This window comes from Macrotis lagotis, chromosome 6, assembly GCF_037893015.1.
Source record: "Macrotis lagotis isolate mMagLag1 chromosome 6, bilby.v1.9.chrom.fasta, whole genome shotgun sequence".
Classification (NCBI taxonomy): Eukaryota; Metazoa; Chordata; class Mammalia; order Peramelemorphia; family Peramelidae; genus Macrotis; species Macrotis lagotis.
The window spans coordinates 74,962,218-74,986,251 of record NC_133663.1 but is presented as its reverse complement, the minus strand read 5'-3'; the positions used below and the strand labels follow the sequence as shown (position 1 = coordinate 74,986,251).

General features: G+C 33.3%; 1 protein-coding gene across 1 annotated transcript in view; it reads left to right on the top strand.

Annotated features, from left to right (window-relative positions):
* Positions 1-24,034, top strand: part of SPAG16 (sperm associated antigen 16) — a 1,328,678-nt gene that overhangs the window by 8,347 nt on the left and 1,296,297 nt on the right. The window contains exons 2-5 of the mRNA XM_074191443.1: positions 1,443-1,489; positions 3,289-3,387; positions 14,868-14,995; positions 19,553-19,690. Of these exons, the coding sequence (XP_074047544.1) occupies positions 1,443-1,489; positions 3,289-3,387; positions 14,868-14,995; positions 19,553-19,690 (412 nt within the window). The remainder of the gene's footprint in view (positions 1-1,442; positions 1,490-3,288; positions 3,388-14,867; positions 14,996-19,552; positions 19,691-24,034) is intronic.

The following is a 24,034-nucleotide window of genomic DNA, read 5'->3' as shown; positions in this document are numbered from 1 at the left end:
GCAGACTCATATTTTTCCTTCTGAGTGATTTTTCTGTAATCTTTTTCTAAGACTAAGTGTGCTGGAAGCCACTGGTTCTCAAAAAACTTCTGAGACGAAGTTCCTCGACTTAAGTGTGGTATCCATCCCCTTAGAGTTAGAGTTGTAGTATTAAATAATCTTTATAACAATAGTCTACCACATTTATAGAAATCTTGAAAAAAGTGGAGTCCCAATGGCTAAAAGCTTAGATTGAGAAATAAATACATGTGGAATCAGGTGGACAGAGCCTAACAGCTTAGTTTTTCTATACACTGTTTTGATGAACTGTCTGCTGTGTCATCTCTGGTTTGCATATTAAGGTTTGGTGAAACCTCCATGTCTGACAAATGCATTTGATATCTTAGCGAGATTAAGGGTTAAATTTTTCAACTAATTCTGGTAAAACAGAAAAAGCAGAATAGGGGAAAAAGCCTATTACAATTAGCAGCAAATTACAAATAGTCTCTTTTTTTTAAAAGCTCTTCATAGGCAATGCCAGAAATAGTATTTCAGTACTTGCTGAGATTGTTCACATCTTTTAAAAATGTCAAAAATACATCAGAACAAACCCTAAACCATAAACTATAAATAGCATATTTTGATACTAAGATATTTATTTTATATAAAATTGTTATTTTAATTTAAAAAAGCTATATAGCATTACATTCTGAATTAGATTTCATTAAAAATCTCTTTTTTAACTCATATCTTGAAAATTCACTAAATATTGAATTATATATTTCTTTGTCTACCCCTTATTTCTCATTTTAGCATGATTATTCTTCAAAGGCTATGCAGTTTCAAAGAGGTGAAAAATAATTTTGTGACTGGAACATACGGACAATCTAGGCCATTCAGGTTAAGGACTATAGTAACTCTTCAGCCCCATCTCTTTGCTTCATCAGGATAGCTTTCCATTCCATTGAGTGACATTTCTATGTGGACTAATTTACCCCCCCCCCTTAAAATTTTGCTTTGGTATTCACTCTAAAATGGACTGTGTTTATATAGGGGGAATAGTGATAGAATTACCTCTCTATGGTGGATATTATAAAAGTTATTTTAAATGGCATTCAAGACTAAGTATTCCTCATGTTCTGTTCATTTGCATTGCTTCTTGCAAAATGAAGAGCTAACTGAAGAGGTTATAGAAAACCAAAAATAAGATGAGCTTCTTTAAAATAATGTTATATGCACACTTTTCCCAACCATAGGCAGGGAGGTAATTAAACATTTTGTTTAAAAATATATATTCTTGCTTTTGGAATGCCTGGGACATCAAAGGTAACTAAGAATTCTGTTTATCATAAATTTTTAAAAAGTTGATTTATTACTGTTAAATCCAAATGCTAAATCAGTTTTACATCAAGTCCCTTGAAATTATTACATTTTTCAGAGTTTTTACTTGACAGAACCTTCAGAAGTTACTATAACTGAATCATCTGAAGATGATTATCAGTATGATGAGGTAATATATATTTCTCAGATTTTCAAGTTTTGGACAGTATTTCTTATAAAGAAAACATTTGAAGAACTATTGAAAAATTTAATGTGTTCCTTTTTTTCTTTATGTAATTTTCTAATGCCTTTAAAGGAGCCAGTTGAATTTAGCTTATGTCAACTAATTTGGAATAAAATATGATCTATTTAAAATGTTTATATTAGACAAAAGAAATGATTTTGCTCTTAATTATCTTGTACAGTAAGCTGATTACTTACATTTACATTGTCTAATTGTATAGAAGGACATAATTTCTCCTGGAGCCATTTTATTTTTCTTTTATTCAGTTTGGCATGGCTTCTTATAATTGAGGTAGATTTAGGATTGTTTTTTGTTTATTGGTTTGTTTTGTTTTTTGATTTTTGCTAGGCAATGGGGTTAAAGGACTTGCCCAAGTTCACACAGCTAAGTAAATATTAAGTGTTCCTCTGAGGTCATATTTGAACTCAAGTCCTGACTTCTGGGCATGTGCTGTCTACTGTAGGTTTGGTTTTTTGCCATCTAGTTGGATCCTTCCTTCCTTTGAATATTTGGTCTTAGGATCTACTTTTAAGCAGTGTATTTACTGATCTCAGATCCCTCCCCTTTTCAATATTCTCCTTGGAGGAAAAGGGGAAGGCAATAAACATTCATCAACCACCTTCTAGGTACCAGGCCTTAGAAGTGCTTTGTAAAGATCTCATTTGATAATTGGTCTTGTCCTGGGGTGGAAGGAGTTTTAAAACTGTTCCTTAATATAGTAGTCTCCTTGTTAGAAACAGATCCATTGAGGTTCAGAGAGGGTAGGAAAATTAACTGCAGAGAAGTATTGGCAATTAAAGAAAAGTAAGTATCATCTTGAATTAATTATACTAATGAGCATTTCACTAATGTAATCAGGAGTTATCTATATTGTAATTTTAATGAAAAATTCCCCCATTTAAGACATTTAAAATTATTATATTGCAAGTAATTTTAGATGAAATTAAAAGACAATTTTAATTATGAATTAATGCCTTAAGCTTAAATATGAAGATGGTGGCTCTATAAATATGTTGGACAACTGTGTAATCAGGAAGATATCTTTTAGGATGCCAATTTATTGAAACCCCTAATATAAATATCACCTATCAGTTAGGGGGTCACTTGCAATGTCAAGCTGGATGATTTTACTCTAAACCGTACAAAAACTTTTCTTGAAGAAGTAATTGGTCTTTGAGGCCAGTGTTTAGAGGGGTCTCTGATTTTAATTCTGATAACAAAATAGAGATCTATATGGGTACTAGTTTTGATAACCACTGGTAGAAAAAGAATGAGAAAGCTGATATTTGGTTAGTAATGGTATTTTTATACTGTTTTAACAATTTGCTTTTTTTTTCTTAACTAGACTATGCCATGAAAGTATCTATTGCACATCTAAATTCTGTATCAACTTTAGTGTCTGGCTCAGTATTTGCAATAAGAACTTTATAAATATTTTAATTGAATTTTTGGATAAAGGCAAATAGCAGGCAATTTCATAATGGATTTTAAACTAATACAAAGCAAAAACAACAATAACAAAAAACTGTACATATATATGTGTGTGTATATATATATATATGTGTGTGTATATATATATTTATGTATATGTCAGTTGCCTAAAATATATTGTGAATGGGAATGATTCTGATACACAGCCCATTAAAATTTCTTTGATTTGCTTTTTACTTTGGGACATTAGGATTGGAGATTCTGGATGGAAAATAATTGTATGTTTTTTTTTTCTTTATTTCACTTGGCCTTAGGTATCAGAACAAGATGATTTAAGTATTCCAGATGGGGATGAAGATCTGACAAAAGCCCTTCAGATGATTCAAGATAAAAAAGTAGATGCTGAGCTTTTGGTAAGAATTTCCTCCCTTGAGAAGAAGCAGGTTTGGTAATGTGATGAGTGAAATCTGAATAACTAAATGAAAAAGGGTCCAAGCTTCTGAGCATATTGGTTTATTAAGCAGTGCCTACCAATTACATAATAAATCAAAACCAAGCCCCCTCAGATTGTACCTGGACCCTAATACAGGGGATGCATATTTTTATGCATTAAAAGCAAACAATAGGATAAAACGCCAGCATATAAGATTAGGTAATCTGATTTCTAATTGTAGGATAGGTTAGGGGCATTCTGAGTTGAAAGAAGAATGAATTAGTGCAATTCCCTGAAATCAGGGGGGGAAAAAGATGTCCTACTCCTCCAAGTTTTGTATTCAATCAAAGGAACAAAAAAAAATTGCTTGACCAGTTTTCAGAAAAGCCATATGGATGACCTGAGAAATATACTTGTTAGAAAAGGACCTGCTTCAGTCTTCAGATCTGGCTGGGTTTCTGGTCAGCATAACCTAGGTCCTTGATTAACGATCTCCAAGCAGCAGGTAAAACTGGTCCAGCTTCCTGGACATTCAGGGTTAGGTTCAAACTAAGCAATGAAAATTTTCTCACAATTCCCATAATTGAATAAAGTTTTCTCATAGGACAGAAATTGGACTAGACCTATAATTGAATAGAAAAGGGAACTGACCTAGCTCCAGAATTAAGTCATAAACTGGAGCCAGTATGGTTCACTCAATACCCACAATTCCCACAATAGAACTTGGATTAAGTGGAAATTATGCAAATAATTTCACGTTTTACAGTTGAATTGTTAAGTATAAAACAGGGATATTTTGATAATGACTTTATTGTTAAATACCAGATAAAAAAGTTTTTTATTTACTACCCGCACCTTCTATATCCCCCATCCCAGTCAGACTAACATAATTTTTAATTATTTACCAAGAGATCCAGGAAACCAATGTTTGTTGACTTTTGTATTTGCCATTCAAAAGTCATTCTTTTCTGTCATGACCCTTCTTCAAACCTCTATTCAAATATATTTCAAATCCTCCTTAATTAACTCCACTTGGTATTGCTTACATCATTACTTCTTGCTTTTTTTTTTATCAGTCAGGCACAGAATTTTGTACCTTTTTAAATTTCATACTGCATAGTTGATCTGTGTGAATGTTTTGTCTTTCCCATTAGAAAGATAGGAGTCTTGTCTTTTCTTTATTTTGTATTTTCCCAGAACACCAAGTAAAGCTATTCTGACCCACAGTTGATATTCAATAAATGATTTGTCATTAATTTGATTGAATTTGGCTTAAATCATGGGAATTTGCAAGCATTATGTACTAATTTCTTTTAACTATTTTTAGGCCAATGAAAAAATATAATACATTATTAGCTAAGTTTAGAGTGATATTAATTGTAAGTTTATAAAGGATGGAACTTCAATTCATAGAATTATGAGAAGTTCTAAAATGTGAATCATTATGAATCAGTTTAATATTAAAATATTTTATAGTAAATCTTTAAATCTTATATATATATATTTATAATTACTATGACTTTATTTACTTAGACGCTTTTCTTTTTCAATTGTGTATCATTTTTATATTAGGGAAGGAGGAAGGCAATAACAATAGTTGTATAACTTTTATTTATAGATTGACTAATTTATTGAATATTTTTATTATAATAGAAGATACAGACCCTACATTGTATCTTCATATTTGGTAGATTCCAGGATAGATTCCCTGATTTGGAACCAGGAACTACACTCAGTAATAACTGATATCCCATAAAATGAAAAATACCACAGAAAAAAATCTCTTGGACAGGATTGCTTAGATGCTTTTATAAGCAGTGACCCCCAGTCATTGAGAAACTATTTACTTGGATTAACTCTAAAGTTATAGTTACCCTTTCATAGACTCACTTAATCCTATCTTAAAAACAAAAAGAAATATTTTATCACCATAATTATAGACTTACAAATCTATTATATAATTCCTTAAAACATCTTGCCAGATTTTTTTAGAATTTCCATAATAGTACTTTATATGAGAAACCATCAGTTTTTAGGTAGAGCTGTTTTACTGTGGATCATTATTACTCTCTCTCCCATCTTCCTGAGAAAAGCAATTAACAGCAATGCAAGACTTATCCTCTCAGTCCCAGACTAGAGATGGGCTGGTCATGTGTGGAGAGAAGAGCTACAGCCCACTAGGCTTACAGACTTTCTAATGGAAATGTGAGATTAGCAGTATGTGAATTGCAGACTACAGATTTTTGACAACTAAAGAGACCTTAGGGCAATTTGCTTTGACCAAAACACTTTTTCAATAATATGGTAAATATATAATAATGAGATTCCACCAAAGTAGTCTGACTACTCATTTATAACATTTTCCCTGAGGGACTACTTTCCTCTAGGAATATTATTTTGCATGTTTTCTTTGGACCATTTAATGGAGGTCATTCTAGGGGAAAAAGTTTTTAGGATTGAAGCAAAGATTTGTTAGTGGAACAGAATAGTAATTTAGATTGGTTAGGTAAAGGTAAATTGGCTATTGAGGCTATCAAGAATTCTTGAACCAAGCAGAGAAATAAGAGTGTGATGTAGTAAATAGGTAAATAAAGTATCTTGGTAATGCTAGCTATTGCTGCCTTGTTTTGCATTTTCATCCAAGATGTTGAACTTGGTTTTACAATATTTGCAATATTTATCAATCTATTATTAGCTTCTGAAATAGAAGACAAGAACTCTCTGTGGTTTAGACTATATGTAGCTTCAATAAAGATCCTTTGAACTTTTGAAGTGTAATAAATATTACTTATAATAAATATTAGGTTAAATCAAGATTTTATAGTAATGATTTATAATTTAGTAAATGGATGAACAAAATTATATCATCATCTCTCTTTTAATCTTTGTGTGATTCATTATTATCCCAATTATATGTATTTGATATTTATTTCTCTCTTCTTTAATAGATAGGGAGATCTTCCTCAGTTTTTAGGACAGTAATATTCTTAAAAAATAGTCTATTTTCTTGATTATCAGAAGGCATAGATCATTATTGATTATATTCAAACTCAAATTGTTTTTTTTCTAGGTATTCCCCAGAATTTAAATTAACAATTTAGATAATCTCATCCAACAGTGAATTTTATTTAGCTCTTTTTTAATACATTTTACAACATCTAGATTCAGTTATGCTTATATCCAGATGTTCCACATGGGACCATGTTCAAGTTCATATGCACCTGGTTTGTTGAAAATGTGATTGAAAGGTTTTTCAAATTGATATCACTCCTTTGATTTCTTACAACTTAAGTATGGAATTTTAACCATCTACTTAGGAAAATTTGAACCTTTTCTGAGAAATCATATTAACACTGCCTATAGTTAGCCATATGCTTGAGGGATAATACAAGACCAAGTCTTAAATTTCTATGACAGAATAACCTTTGTTTTCTTTACAGCTATTCTCTCAAGGATATGACTCTTAATTTCCACAATTATAAAAGTAAGGGAGTTGAGCTAAATACCTTTAAGATTTCTTCTAGTTCTAACATTCTAGGATTCTGATCTCATTCAAGATATCTATTACTTATTAAAGAATTCAGTCATAAATTGATCTCTAGTACTTATCAAGGATTTGATAGTGGCATATTTGCAAGACAGTAGGCAACTGAGGCACTGGATAAAGCACTGGCCTTGAAGTCCAGAGGCTAGGAGTCTGAATCTAGCCTCAGGCACTTGACACTTACTAGCTCTGTGACCTTGGGCAAATCACTTAACCCTGATTGCCTAGAATCCAGGGCTAACTCTAGTGGCCAGTGAACTTAGATGACAGGAGGAGAAAGTGAGGCTGGTGACCCTAACATAGCACCCCCTCACTCGGAATCCAGTTCATGTGCATGTCATAGTATCACCTCCCTGGTGTCATAGTCTTCTTCAAGAACAAAAGACAAACATCATCATCATCATTTTCAACCCATTGGACATTAACTGTACATGTGAATTTGTCAAGTTTTCTTAGCAAAATAACTGAACCATATTATTTTAGTCCTTCAAAAATTATTGTGTCACTAAAAGAGTCATCCATTTAAATGTCTCTTTTTCTCTTACAAAACTGAAGTTGAAGACATCTTTATTATTTTCTATTGTCCCTCTTACAAGAACTTACTTTTAGTTATAGGGGGAAAAATATAAAGCTTATCTCCTACAACGATGAGGATTTTTGGTCAACATTTATTTTTATTTTGATTGTAGCTTAAATGAACATTGTAGCTTTTGGAATTCCTTTACTCTTCTCTAATATCCCATCTTCCCTTGGCTTCAGTGACAATACGTTCTGCTACAGAATGGAACTTGGAGGCAGGAGGGACTGAGATTAATTTATTAGTTATGGGATTTTTGATAAGTTACTCAGTTTCTCTGAGCTAATCTCTATTTCATATATTCCCTTCCTGTTTGTATGGTAGCTCACTTTCTAGACCTTTTACTCTTGTCAAATTCACTAACTACGGGTGTCACTTAAATCTCTATCTTATCCTATGTTTTCTTCTCATTGCTTTGTATAATTTATTTGATAATGTCATCAGCTCCCATGGTTTCAATGATTATGTCTATGAAGATGATTCCTAGATCTATATATCCAGCCTTAATCTCTCTTCTGAGCCACAAACTTGCATTTCCAACTGCCTTGTGGATATTTCAAATTAGAATGTCTTCATGGGCTTCTCACAGACATCTAAAATAGAATTGGTTACCTAACCTCTAAACTTCCCTCTCACCTCAGGTTCCTGGAATGTTATTCCTCCTGATCTCTAGGTCAGTTCCAACTTGTGTAGGTCTTTCTTAAGCCTTCCTCATGATTACCTTCTTTTATATAGATGTATATATCTATTCATTTAGACCCCCACCATTGATAGATTACTTAATGAATCTTCAGTGGCTGACTGAATGAATGAAACAGGCTTTCCTTCTTAGATGACCTGTGATTCTTTGCATGATTGTGTGTTAGGCTGCATTAGGCTACTTAGGCTGTGTTAGGTGTGACACCTGTGTTAAAGGGGCCAGCAGTGGAGCCCTGCAGGCCCATTGTCCAGCAGTTTGCCTTCAGGTACCCCTAAATGGTGATCAACTAGAATGGAATTCTCCAAAGACACTCTTGATACCAGATGTCAAGCAGAGGTTGGTCATGGGGGGTGGGGAGCTTTAACTTTTCCAGTTCCTTGGCATCAGAACTTGTCATGTGCTCAGCTGTTGACTTTTTCTAAAGTCATGATGATTTTATGTGAGATCCAAATACTTCTTGACTGTCCCTGTTACTGCTAGGTTAAGTAGGAAAATGCAGAGTATCTGAGTTATTTGAAATGCTTCTTGAGTGCTTTGGTAGAAAATCTGTCAGTAAATATAGACCATAGAAAAATGGCCTGGGTTTTCTATTTTATATGAATTTAAACTTACATTTTATCACAAACATATTTTTTTATTCTATTCACATTTAGTGCTTATACAGTTACATTTTTAAAACCTTCAAAAATTAGCTTTAAGTTGCACCATGAGATTTTTACTGCGAAGATTATTTTCCTATTCTGAAGTAGCAATTTTCTTCTGATTTTACTGGTTGTAGTTACAAAGAGGGTATGTTTTTATTACTATGACATTACTCATTTTGTGTAGTTCTTTTGCAATGTAGATTTTTTTATTATCCTTCAGTTTTTGCAAGGGTCTGTTCAGAACAAGGAAATCTAAGTAAGAATAAAGTAAGCACTTTTTAATGATAAAAATCAAGAAATGAGTAATTTGTTGGTTGTTATTTAAATAAATACATCTATTTTGTGTCAGTTTAAACATGAGTTGGCATAGTAAATAAAAAATTTCAGGGGCTGCTAGGTGGTACAGTGGATACAGTACTGGCCCTGGAGTCAGGAGTACCTGAGTTCAAATCCTGCCTCAGTCACTTAATAATTATCTAGCTGTGTGGCCTTGGGCAAGCCACTTAACCCTATTGCCTTGCAAAAACTAAAAAAAAAAAATTGAGAATTGGAGGTATATTATGTTTAATCTATTTTAAAGAGTGAATTGCTGCACTCTCAATTTTCTAAAAAGTTAACAATGAAATGAAATGAAGTAGGACTATTTTAAAGTGCAAAATGTATCAAATAAAAATTGGGAATAAAGAGAAGTTATTAATCAGTTCTATGATAAGCAAGTGGTTTGGATGTCTTTTAACTGTTTCATGATTGCTACTTTTTTGAAATAGAGTGTTACTTTAAATCATGGGGGAAAATATAGAGGAGGCTAGACTCAAAAGCCACAAAAGGTCTGTGGCTGCTACCTTAAGGAGAAAAATGACAAATCTTAGGGAAATTTTGGCTTTTCTTTCCTAGTATTTATTTATTATAACATTGACACTTTTTATGGTAGTTCATTTTTACATGAAATATTTGTGTTTCAAAATAATATGTGAATGTTATTCTTTAATGTCAAATAAAAGATAATAGGATAAAATGTGTTTTGGAAAGAATTATTGCTAAATTAACACAAGTAATTGCCATTTATAAGTAGTATTTTTCCTCTGGAAATTGTAATTGAAGGTTTTCTGCCATTTATTAGTTGAGAAATAATATCATGACATACTCTTGCTTAAGAGTTTGTAATTGAAAAAAAAAAACAAACATGTAGGAATCAGGAAATACTGCATTCTTTGCTTTGTTAGTGCTTGAGTCACCTTGTAATATTTTTTTCCAGATAAGAAAGATTTCAATTTCTCTTTTTCCTTTTAACAGTAATATTAGCTGCCACCTAAGGCAGATTTTCATTTTACCTTAAGCTTGTCAGGAAGGCTAGGTTAGGACCCATATGTATAAATATTTATTTGTTGTTCAATCGTTTTAGCTGTTTTTTGTGACCCCATTTAGGGTTTTCTTTGCAAAGATAATGGAATGGTCTGTTATTTTCTTCTCCAACGCATTTTACAGATGAGAAAACTGAGGCTAGCATGGTTAAATAATTTACCCATGGTTACATTGCTAGTACATGTTTGTTGGTGAATTTGAACTCAGGTCTTCCTGAATTCAGACCCAACACTATCTGGTACACTGCCTAACTGCCCCAAATATGTATAAATAATATACATTTATAATTTTAAAAAAGCATCCCTGTGGTGGGAAAGAATTGAAAATTGTGGGGGTAGGATAAATTGGGGAATGACTGAATATAAGTTATGATTTATGATTCTGATAGAATTGCATAATATTTATAAATGAAAGAAAAGGATGATTTTAGAAAAACCTGGAAAGATTTCTATGCATTCATGCAAAGTGAAATGAGTAGAACTAGGAGAGCGTTGGGCACGGTAAAAACAATATGGCAATGACAATCAACTGTGAAAGACTTAGCTATGCTGATGAGTACAATGATCCATGACAGTTCCATGATAAAATTCATGATAAAAAATATGCTCCAGTTTCAAACAGAAAACTGATGAATTCTGAATGCAGATTGAAGCTTATTTTCTTCCTCTTTATTTTTCTTGCTTTTTTTCCCCAATGGTAAATGAGGAAATATATTTTGCATAGCTTTATTTGTATAATGGGTATCATATTTATTGCTTTCTTGATGAATGGAGGACTAGGTAGAGCCTCCTGCTTCTTGAGTTCATTCTCTCTCCAGCTGTACCCTACTGCATCTCAATTACATGTTTCTACATATTTTAAGCAAGAGGTAAAAGATACTAGCTCAAGGTTGATTCTGGGAAACCTTTGGACTGAACTCCAAAGGCAGGAATTCCTTGATGACTTTGGAAATCAATTTCTTAATAGTGATCACGAGAAAGGGGGTAAATCAGAATTATGTATTTTTTAATTGATCAAACATTTTTACCCCCCCCCCCCCCCCAAACAGATTCCTTCCTGGCTCCATAAAGGCTAGTCTTAGACCTTGCTTTTTTCATGCTCCATTCTGATGGCTGGATTAAATGTTTCTTCCTTCAAAGTATAGGAGATTTATGATCATCTCCTGTGAGAGGAAGCTGTTCTGTTCCAATATTCAAGGATTATGCAGAGAAAAGTTTCTTAAAGGACAGGAAACAAAATACTTAGAATTCAGGTTTCAGTAATTGTGATTGATTCATGCATCTAGTTCCTACTAAGAACAAGTAAAGTGCTGGAGATAGAAGGATGGACACTGCCCCCCCCTTCCTTTCATGTTTAGTAAGATGTTTCCCCAGAGCACCAAAAGCTCCTACATTCCATTATAGCTCTGCAATCATGGACAAGATAACAGTCAATAAGCATTTTTCTTGGCAAAGATTCTGGAGTGTTTGCCATTTTCTTCTCTAGCTCATTTTACAGAGGACTGAGACAGATTGGGTTAAGAGACTTGCCCAGGGTCACACAGCAAGTGAACATCTGAAGCTGGAATGGAACTTGGGAGGATCAATCTTCCTAAATTTAGATCTGGTTTGCTATCCATTGTGTTGTCGCTGCCACCACACCCCCACCACCCCTACCACCACCACCATGAATTTTATCATTAGTAAAGTGGGTCAGTCTGTTAATCAACAAACATTTAAGGTGGAGAATTTGGAACTGAAAATTTTTAAAAAATGAAGGGGTAGGGTAAGTTGTATGCATTATAAAATAATGAAGTCATAATATCAAGAGACAAGATTCCTAAAGCCCTGAGTTCAAAAATTTTCCAGAGCTCCTAGTCTTTTGTGTAGACTCAAATAGTTGGCTGGAGATTAGTGTACACTGCATAGAAAACAATTTTTATTACTTTTATTCATTGATGTGTGTATATTGTATATGTGTATGGATGCATTCTGGTGATATGCAAATTAAATTTCAATTATTATACCATGATGAGAATATCTGAGATCTTTTTAATCCAGAGTTTAGCAGAATTATTTAGTCATTTTACTTCAGTGAACCTCTTAATGACATGGTACTTCGAACAGTGCATACTCATCTGTGAATGCCCATCTTGTTGAACTCTTATTCATATCCTCCCATAAATTTTGGATGGGTATGTATTTCCAGCTCGAGCCAGACTTTCCTGTAGATCTCTTTGACATGAGTATACCACTGGAAGATGTTGGCTGGGATCAGGAATCTCTTCTCTCTGTTATACAAGCAAGACATTTATAACTTTCAAATTTTTTCTGCCCACGTACTCTTCAGCCCCATGTGATTTGAGTTCTGACCCTGCTACTGAGGTGATGAAACCACTCTAAATTTACCAATGACCTCACTCTTTCCCTTGGTAAACTTACCTGTTTCTATTGGTTCAATAGACATTTATACATAAATTTTAAAAAAAGAGAGACCATTTGCTCCAAACTCTCCTTTCTCTCTCTTCCTTCTTAATTCATATCACTCATGTTCCTTTTCTGACTACCTCCTTTTTCACCCCTTTCTGACTTGAAGAGGTGGTTCTTCCCATTGTCAAGGAAAGCCTCATTCTGTCCTATCATCTCCATCAAACTGCTCTTCTTCCATTCCTGTTCTCATTTATCTACAATCTTGTCTACTTTCTACTTCCTTACTGCCTATGAATATACCCATTTCCTCTTCATTCTCAAAAATATCTGAGTTCATATCCAGTCTCAGATACATAATTGCCTAGCTGTTTGACCCTGGGCAAATCACTTAACCAGATTGTCTTGCAAAAAACTAAAAAAACAAAAACAAAAATGGACAAACATTATGTGGATGATTCTCAGATCTGCTTATCCAGCTCTAAGTGACCTCTCATTTGGCATCTCCAACTTTCTATTAGGTAATCTCATTCTGGTTGTTTTGTTGACATCATAAAATCAGTATGTTCAAAACAGAACTCATTGCCTTTCTCTCCAAACTTCCTTTTTGTTATTTGATGAATTACCATCCTTTCAGTCTCCTAGGTTCACAACTGAGGTGTCATCCTTGACTCCTCACTAATCTCAGCACTATGCCCCCACCCTATTCAACCTGTGCCTTGGTGCAAATATGCCCCCTTGTCTCCTTTGACATTGCTACCACTCCGGCAGATCATTGTGGCTCTCTCTTGCCACCAGGATCAAATACAGAATCCCCTTCATGACTAGTTCCCTGTTATCCTCCCAGCCTCACCACCTTTCTAGTCTTTTATTTTTACTTTATACTCCCTCATATACTCTTCTACCCAGTGACCTTTGCATGTCATTTGTAAATAGCTGTTGGCTTATAGTCTCCTTCCAAGCTTGAGCTCCTGGAGGGCAGGGGCTGTCCTTTGTCATTCCTTGTTTTGCAATTCTTAGCCCAATCCCTGGGTCATAGACCCCTGTAGATCCTTACAGCTGACTGTTTTTCTTCATCTCACATACTTTATTTGCACATCTGCACTTGCTTACTGGACTTTTATACTTGACAGTCCTATCATCACCTCAAACTCAACACACCATCTTCCCTGTGTCCCCATACCATATCAGGTCCTTTTATTCTCTGCTAGCTCTCAAAGTCTGGCTAAGTTCATGTTAATAGTTTCCATCTCATCCCCTGCCATCCCCTTTAGCTTTTTGCCTTCAATCTTTCCCAGTATCAGGGTCATTATGTGTCTTCTCATTATGTGACCAAAGTATTTTAGCTTCAGTTTCAGTATTTAGCTTTCCAGAGAACAGACTCAACTAATTTCTGTATTTTGACTGTCCAAGGATCTTAGAAGTCTTCCCTAGTACCATAAATAGAAAGCATCGATTCTGTGGTGCTCATCTTTTCTTATAGTCTATCTAAGGTTCAGATTTGCCATAGCTTTCTTTCCAAGGAGCAAGTATTTTTTAATGATTGCTGTTGCTTTCTGGGGTTATCTTTGAGTCTTTTTGTTTGTTTTTTGCAAGGTAGTGGGGTTAAGTGACTTGCCCAAGGTTACAGGGTTAGGTAATTATTAAGTGCCTGAGACCAGATTTGAACTCAGATCCTCCTGACTCCAGGACTGGTGCTCTATTCATTGTGCCTCTATTCACTAGCTGCCCCTATCTTTGAGTCTTAAACATAACTCTTCACCATATTTCTTTTTTCTTTCCACTTTTGATGCCATCCTTTCAGGTACCAGGCTTCAAAACCTCACATCCTTATTTTTTTCCCCACTTTGTCATTTCCATAGCTACTCAGTTGCCAAGTCCTTGTCATTTTACCTCCACAACAGGTTATTCCTTTAATATTTAATAATATTCATGTTCAATGTTTTCTTCTATCAGAAGGTTTTTGATTCTGATCAGTTCTACATAAACTAATTTGTACCACTTGTTTATAAGGGTGATCTAAATTAAAGTTACCTCCATCATACAGATTGCCACCATGATAAAAGTACAACATATTAAAATTAATCCATTTATTTAAATAACAATGATCTTTTCCTTAATAAATGCTTGTATATAGAATTTAAAAAGGCAAATCACATTCTACCCTTGGTTGTGTATCAGAATTTGTATATGTTTGAAAGTAATATTGTATTAAATTTAAATTTCAGGCCCAGAAAGCAGTTTTGCCTGCTAAACAATCAGTGTCTGAAGTACCTGAAGTGGTTGAAGACTTTCTTTGCAATTTCCTCCTCAAAATGGGATTGAACAGAACTCTTAATTGCTTTCAAAATGAATGGTAAAGCATTATGCATTTCTAACAATTGAATATTTTATTCAGGATAATAGCTCATGGATTAGGATAATGCAAATTGAAGTTTGAGTAATAATTACATTGTTTATATATAACCATTTTGAAACTTTTGGAATGACAGCATTTTCTAACCTGAGTTAAAGTGATAGAAATCCATTTTTTTTTCTTCCTCCCCTCCTCTAACCATAGTTGTGTGAGATTTTTCCTTTTTAAAAAATGTTTCCACTTGAGGTATTAATTATGAATAGAATATAGATTGTATACAACTTTTTAATGAATATATTTTCCAAAATATTGAGAATATTCAGTATTCACACCCTCATGTTTGAAGTCATCCATTGTTTTGGAAAATGCATGCTATTTTAAGGTATACTTTTAAAATATACTTTAAAAAAGGTACAGAGAACTGTGGAATAGAAAGCTGTTTTTAAAAATTCTTCATAGATTTTATTTTATAATTTTTCCTATATTAGACTTTGAATCATCAGTGTTTCTGGCATCTGTAACATTTAAATTATTAATTACAGGACTTACCATAATCCTCATATTACAAATGAGACAGTTAGTTTTCAAAATCTCAACAAAATTCAGGAACTTCTTTTTAATAGCTATAAAATCTTGTGACTATCATCTCTTATTTTTCCCTTGGAAAGAATTTTTAGCATCCTAAAATTCCCTAGAGGAATATGAAATTGAATCTGATATTTAAACCTGATTATTAACAAATTATTGAAAGAGGAATGATTAATAGATTGCATATGAACATATGAGGTGACTTTTGCCTAATTTTTTTTTTTTATGATATGGGCTAAATTTCATTATCTGTTCATTCAGCTGAGATGTAATTTGGGTAGGACTTTTTTTCTCTCATTTTGTTGATTTATTACCACTAATGTGAAGCAGAGGCATTAATTAAAATGATTCTTTTATTGATATTAGTGAATTGAATAGGCCACAAATGGTAACACTAATAGTGTTTTACTTACTTCCTGTTTTGACTTCTGCCAAAGTGAACTAGACACCATTTCCTGAATTTGCCCCTTGTTGTTTCCCACCTACAGTTACATTTTTGGTCATGCTATTCCTTATGCCAGGAATGTTTCTATATATGCTGCTTTACAGTCTTTATCTTATGACACTTTGTCTTTTCTGAAAGGCCAAGGCCCCCTTCTCTATGAGTTACTCTCCCCAGCTAGGATCATTACTTCTTTATTAGATCTCTCATGGAACTTGCTTTGTGATATATGCATGTATATTTTGATTTGTAGCTGTCATCTCTCCTTAACTAGAGTTTATGAGGGTTTTGTATCTTTTCCTGCTCCATCCTCATCCTTGTGCTTAATATCATAGAGAAAAGAACAGGTTAAATGAGGCTTTTCCATTAAAAGTGGGAACTCTGTGAATAATTGCTATTCAGAGAGAGGTAGTGTGGTGTATTGGAAAGAGCACTATCTTGGGGATCAAATACCAGACTTTGAATCACATATGGATCATTGAATCAAAATAAATCTTTATATAAGTTATTTAACTTTTCTGGTACTGGCATAATCATATAATGTTAGAGCTTGAAAGAGCCATAGAGTCCATGAGAGATCGAGTAACTTGTGCCCAGGTTCTTCATCTGCAAAATGAGGAAATAGAACTAGATCTTTCCAAAGGTCCTTTCTAGATCTAAGTCCTATAATTCTCTGAAGATGCCATTAGGGGATTTTTAAAAATGAGTATTTAGGAAATATTTTCATAAATTGATTTAAATTGTTATTGTTCAATATAAATATATTAAAAGATGCTTATTATATAATTCCTCATTGTTAGGAAAAGACAGATGTAAGGGCATATTTGAAGAAAAGCTTTCTTACGTATAAGGATGAAAATGACTTAAAGTAAACTTTTTTTACTTTAAAAAGTTCTTTGTATTTTATCAAGCATTCTTGATAAAATTTTAGTTTTATATTAGGATTAATAAATTAATATACTAACAAAATAAGTTATAACTATATGGGTTATTTTTAGAAGGTAAACTGTAGCATTATGTAACACTAAATCAGTAATCAGTAAAATATTTTAAAGCATCCTTGTATAAGGTTTTGCTTTTTTTTTTTTTAACAGTACAGGTTAAATCATTGTCACCAGCTGTATAATAGGACTCTGGTATTTCAAACCTTTATAATAATAAAAAATAAATCTTGCTCTTATAGCAGAGATAAAAGAATATTTAATTTTTTAAAAATAAAAACAATTTATAACAAGATATATAACTTCTGCCACTGGCAGGCATTCATAACCTTCCAGGAAAACTGACAGAATTCTGCCTTCCATTGTGATATGAAGAATTCTTGGGAAGCAAAGCTCTAACTTTTCCTTCTACTCATATTCTTAGACAAAGTAAATAAAGTGTTTAAAATTTTATCTTTATGTTGTAATGATTATTTTAGCTATACCTTCAGAAGTTCAGAACTATTTTGTATTAACATATTTTCTCTTCTGAATTGTGTGAGATCACAATACATTAAAGGAGAAAATGTGATTAAAAAATTATATATTCTTTTGGAGAAATTCATCAAATGAAATAGATATAAAATTTACATATGAGTTCAGTTCAACTATTTTTGCATACCTACAATGACCAAGGCACTGGAGATTCAGAGACACACAAAAACGAAATTTGTCCTTCCTTCAAGGACTTTATAATCCACTGGAGGAACAGAGGGGATTCAAATATAATTAGACAAGTGAATTAATTAAAAAAAAGATTATTTCAGCAGAGAGAGAGAGAGAGAGAGAGAGAGAATGAGCACAACCTGAAGCTTCAAGAAAGGTTTCACACAGGAGATACCATGAGTTTAGCCTTGAAGAAAGGATGGGTTCTTATAGGAAGAGCTGAAGGCAAATGTAGGCATTGTGCACTGAAGTAGGAATTGGAATGTTGGTATAGGGAATCAGCTAGGTGCCTATTTTGGCTGGAATGTAGACTAAGGGGAAGCAGGATGGAAGAAGACTGGAAGAATATATTGAATCCAGATTCTTTAAATGCCAGGCAGAAGAGATTTTATTTTATCTTAAGAGGCAGTATGAAATCACTAAAAGCTTTTTCAACAAATGAGTTATTTGCACCTTGCAAAAGTTATTTTGACAGTAGCTATCTGGAAGTGCTATTGGAAATATAAAATCATGAATAAAAAATATGAATAGTCAAGAAATAAAAAGAAAAAAATAGACATTCCCAAACTAAAGTCAAAAGCCTCTGTTGTAAGGATGCCCTTTTGGAAACAAAAATGACCTTTTGAAGTATCTTGGCATAGAGAACTCACCTGTGCCTCTGAGCATTCAATTTATCAGCTGAATCTCAGATGATTCCAGGGTCAGGAAACTGCTTCCTAGAGTGGTCATGAGCTGACCAAACTTAATCTCAAGGGTCACACCCTGACTCCTTCCTGAATTCTTCAAAATATCATGGTAGGATATAAGAGGAAATCTAAGGGGGGGGAATTGTGGGATTGCCTTCATAGTGGAAGGGAAATCAGGTTGTTAGAACAGTAGACTGAATCACAGATTTGTAGATCCATTTTACTTCATTCCCCTTTTATCTATGGAATGATAAAGCAAATTCAGAAGCACCCAACAGCTCAGATTTGCTTGTCTTTGCTATAAATTCCTTCTTTCCCCCTCCCTTCAGTAATATAAATGCATTCCTCAGAACAATAGCTATACTTAATCTCTTCTTCCTGATAAATTGTCTCTACTCTCTCTTGTGCTAACAACATTTTTCACAATACAATAGAAAGTTCTTTCTTTTGGCAGATAGAAATACTGATAGTCTATATTCTAGTAACTATTATTAAAGTTATTCCAGAGTTGTAATTCTGCTACTGTGGATACCATATATCTAAGATTTTCCACTAAGTAGTTTAGTGGTTTTATTTAATTTAATAGATAAATAATTAAACTCAATAATAAACAAATTTAGTAGTTTAGTTGTAATTTATTTGTATCACACTGATCACAAAATGACTGAATGGGATTGTAAAGTAACTTGAAAATTAGTTTTTCAACCCCAGCTGGATGTGGTTTAAACCTTGTAATGCTTTATTTAGCCAGTAGAATAAAAGATTATCAGAATCTCTTGCTTTTCCATTCTCTTCTTTATCTCCTTTCATTTGAATATCTCATTTCCTAAAAATATAGGACTTGATTGCAATAAGACATGTTTATTTTTCTTGGAATATGATCTCATACATAAATCAGTTTTTTTCTGATGGGTATTTTATAAATTGTTAAATAATTTGGTTTTCCAGTTATTATAAATTTTCTAAAATTAATTGAAATATTAAGTCAGGGCAGACTACCTGATGACAGTAGTGGTAAGGACAATGATCATTATGATAGTACCTAATACTTCCATAAATATAAAATAATATGAACTATCTTATAGATATGAAATAAGCTATAAATGTAATATGATTCCAGCTGACAACATACTCTTTTTATTATAAATACGATTTAAGTAAGTAGAATGAAACATGTTTTTTTATATTGTTCTAGGTATGAGTTAATTCAGAAGGGTTCCTTTAAACCTCCAGATCTTGGATTTGTTCCAGATGCATACACTCAGAATTTGCTTTTGGACAGTGAGAACAAAAGTTTGAAGAAGGATTTGAAGCACTATAAGGATGCAGCTGAGTATGTTAATTTGCATTTAGTGATCTTATTTCATATGGGAATGAATAAACTAAACTAATAGAGGTTACTGCATGGATAAAAGGTTGTAAAACTAAATTATAGGGGTGGATAGGTGGCACAATGGATAAAGCACCAGCCTTGGAGTCAGGAGTACCTGGGTTCAAATCCTGTCTCAGACACTTAATAATTACCTAGCTGTGTGGCCTTGGGCAAGCCACTTAACCCCATTGCCTTGCAAAAACCTACAAAAACAAACAAACAAAAACAAAAAAAACCCTAAACTATATTCAATTGAGGTCAGAGTTGAGTCAATTATGGTGACTGGTTGAACATCAAAGCAGCATATGTATCCTGACAGTTGAATTTCTATTTGCCAGAATCAGATGTGGGATTAGCAGAAGAGAAGGTTGGTTCATGAAGCAAAATTATTGAAAAAGCTTGCAATTTTTCATGCATTGGGTTTTCCTCTTAAGAAGATAGTCCTGATTAGCTATTTTTAGCATTGTTCCTAGACAATAGAAACAATAATAGGGAGAAGGAAGATTTAACCTTGTAGGAAAATTTCAGACTTTGAGACATTTTTAAAGTAAACGTGTTTCTTCTATACTTTCTGGTGTGTATGCAACCATAAAACTGAAGCAGCATGGGACCAAATATATGTAACCAGGTGGAAGGAAAGGACTATGGAATTAGAAATTAGAAATTATGTGTCAACAGCATTTTGGGTCAATTTGTTCATTGATTACAGAATTGATTATCTTAATTTTTTAAATCCCAAAGGAGAATATTTCTAGAACTTTTGTTTTCATTTTAGTTCAGCAAACAATTTATTAAAGCCTACTCTGTAGAAGCCATAGTATTGGGCACTGGAGAGACAAGAAAAAAGAGATACCCATAGATTAAAGGCATATAAGACTTTGTGAAACCTTTTTCCTCTGGAAAGAGAGACAGTTCCTTAACATAGGCATGGAAAAGATTTGCAACCTGGCTCTGTTCATTATTTGGTCTCAAGTAAACTAAGTAACATAGTCATTTATTCAGTTTGTTGTACATCTGCCATACCTGACTTCAAATAATTCTTGAGTTCTGTACTGTCTATGACTATAAGCATAGATGGATATATGAGAGTGAAATGTTACTTACATGATAGTTCTCTCTTCTCAGCAACTTTTAAAAAAGGAAATTACAGCATCTGCCTTTATGTTTATTTTGAATTTTTATTGTTATTTAATGAATGTGCTGGGAGTTTGACAGCATATTTTTCACAAAATGGTGCCCAGTGTACTGTTCTAACAACCTGATTTCCCTTCCACTATTGCTTATGCTTGCTAATTTTTCTTTTTGGGTAGATGTATCCTCTCCATGAATAGAGTTTTGCCACAGTGACATTAAATAATCATTGTTGTTCAGATGAGTATTATAGCTAATAACTGTAATCAAAATGATTAATCATTTCCCTGTAAATTATTAATTTCTTGTTAAAAGCAACTATGATTAAATCAGGTATCATTCAAATAAATTATTATATGAGAGTCTGGCTCTTACGTTTTTGTTTACTGATGTTTCAAATTGTAACTTATAATTATTTCTTTCATGGGTATCACTCATTTTAACTGAACTTATTTTTTTATAGAATTTTAAGCATATCATATTGGTAAAAGAACTTAGGTTGCCATCAGTGTTGATAGTGATCCAGAATGAAATGCATAGTATAGCATGGGAGAGAGCTGGTTCATCAAGCAAAATTAGGAAAAAAGTATGACAGCATTTTTACCACTTGGAATTATTCTTCCTATGAAGATGGTGATTGTTGCTAAGCCATTGTTTCAGTTGTGTCCAACTCTCCATGATCTTAGTGGAGATAGTGAAGTAGTTTAGCATCTTCTCTTATAGCTCATTTTAGAGATGAAGTCTTCAGGTAAACAGGATTAAGTGACTTACTCAGGATCAAATAGTTAGTGTCCTTCCTGACTTCTAGCCTTGTCCTCTATCCACTGTACTTCTAGCAAAAGCATCCTGATTTGCAATTTTAAGCATTGGCCCAAAGAATTGGGGTGAGGGGGGCAGGGAGGGAAGGAGAGATTGTATATAGTAGAGAAATTTTCAGCTTTGAAGCAGTCCTAAAATAAATTTGTATCTAAGTGAATAACATGAAACCAGCTAAAGTCAGAGATTCTAGGTTCAAATCCTTGCACTGCCATTTGCTACTCATGTGATTTCCTTTTCCTTTTTTTTAAAGACAAGGTTTAACTTTTCTACATTTAAATTTTGAGTACATTTTATTAAATCTGAAAATTTTCAGTATGGAGAATATTACAACTTAACAGTCTTGTTGGTAAAGAACCAGTCCTGTTTCAATGAAACATTTCCCAAACATTCCAGACATGGAGGACAATTACTGCAAAAACTTAGAAACAGGAGCTAGAGAGAGAATGCCAGTTTGACTGGTGTGAGGAGAGTAATTTGTAATAAGGCTGGAAATTTAGGTTGGGACCAGTTTATAAAGGGATTTAAAAGCTAAAGAGAGTAGAGTATGTATTATAGGAAATAGGGTGCATTCAGTTTAGAATTGATTCAATAGGGAAGTGACATGGTTATCCTCACACTTAGGAAAATCCCTTTGGCTGCAGTTGTGGAGAATAGTAAGGAAAGCTAATTAGAAGTCTTTTGTGATAGGCCTTGAGAGAGTTGATGAAAGCTTGAAATATGGTGGCCATGTGATTAGAGAAAAGAAAATGATCTGGGAGGGAGAAACAGATGTATGATTGATTAGGTAAGTTGGGCAAAGGAGAATGAAGAGTCAAAGAAAATCCCAACAGGAGAAGCCTCAAGAATGTCAAAGCTAAAATCCAGTGCTATATAGCTATACCATCAAGATATAGATATTGCAAGAATTCAGCAAGAATTCTAGTCCCAAGAAACTGTAGTCAGAATCACTTAACACTTAATCACTTCTGAAAATAAGAGATGGTGAAACACTATGTTCCAGAAGACAAAAGAGGGACTTACACAACCAATATTGTTTACCCCTTGTAATGATATATAAAGGATCTGGTGCTGTCATGGAAATGGCAGGCAGTACTAGAATCTAGGAACTTTTTAGGTTTGGAATTAATTAAATGTTTGACCAAATATAACATACTAATTTTTAGTTGATAATTTTGTATTGCCAGTGAATGATAGTCCTTGGCAGAAAACAAAAATTCTCCACTCCTAATCTAACAGAAAAAAGGATCTTTAATGGAATTGAGGACTTTCAAACATTTCTATTAAAAAGATAACAGCTGAATTGGTACTTTGAAATCTAAATAAAAGAGTCCAGAGAAAGCCAAAAAACTAAATTTATCTGACGAATTGTAAAGATCTGTAAGGTGATGTGGTATTATGTTCTGGTTGGGGAGAAGAAAAAAGCATGTATTCAAAAGATATTAAATGAGAAGAAAAAGAGAGAACCTTTAGGGTTGATTGATAGGGTAGAGCAAAAGAAAAAGGAGAACAAAAGGAAGCATATGGTAGTGAAGAAAGAAGGAATGGGAGTAAGACTGGAATTTGCTATTTCATCATTGGGATATGTGAGATGACTGCAAACATGGAAGAGAAGGGGTTAGGAGAGTGGGCATTAGGTGAAGGTCACTCATCTAAAATAAATGAGGGTTGAAAAAACAAACAAAATAGTATAGAAATAAATCAAGCTTAACAGGGAAACAAGTGGAGATAGGTGAGGTTATAAGAGGATACTACCAGGTAGGGAATAGTTATAAGGAAAACAAGCTTTTTAATATTGAAGGGGAAATGAAAGGGGGGGGAGAGAATGAAAACAAAAACATTAAAATCTAAGCTGTTCCTTGGACAGTTGGGAATGACTGAAAACATTGTTATATGTGGATATAATGAGATATTATTAAACCCTAGGGTATCCTGGGAAGTATGAATTGATGCTGAGTGAAATGAGCAGAATTATGAGAACAACATTCTAAAACAACAATATTATAAAGAAAAACCTCTTTAAAAGATACAAGAAGTCAGATCAAAGTAATGACCAGCCATAGCTCCAGAAGACTAATAGCAAAGCATGTTATCCACCTCCTGAAAGAAAAGTCATATATGTAAGATGCAGAGGCATACATTTTTGAACATGCCACTGTATGAATTCCTTTTACTTGGCCCTACTTAATTTTTACAAGATTTTTTCCCTCTTTTGTTTTGGTGAATGTGCACGTAGGAAGGTAACAAAATTAGCAATTGAACATTGAACTATTTTTCAAAATGTAGAGATATTTTCAAGGAAGCACTTATAAACAAGACAGTTTTGAAAATAATATGTGTGTGTGTGTGTGTGTATTT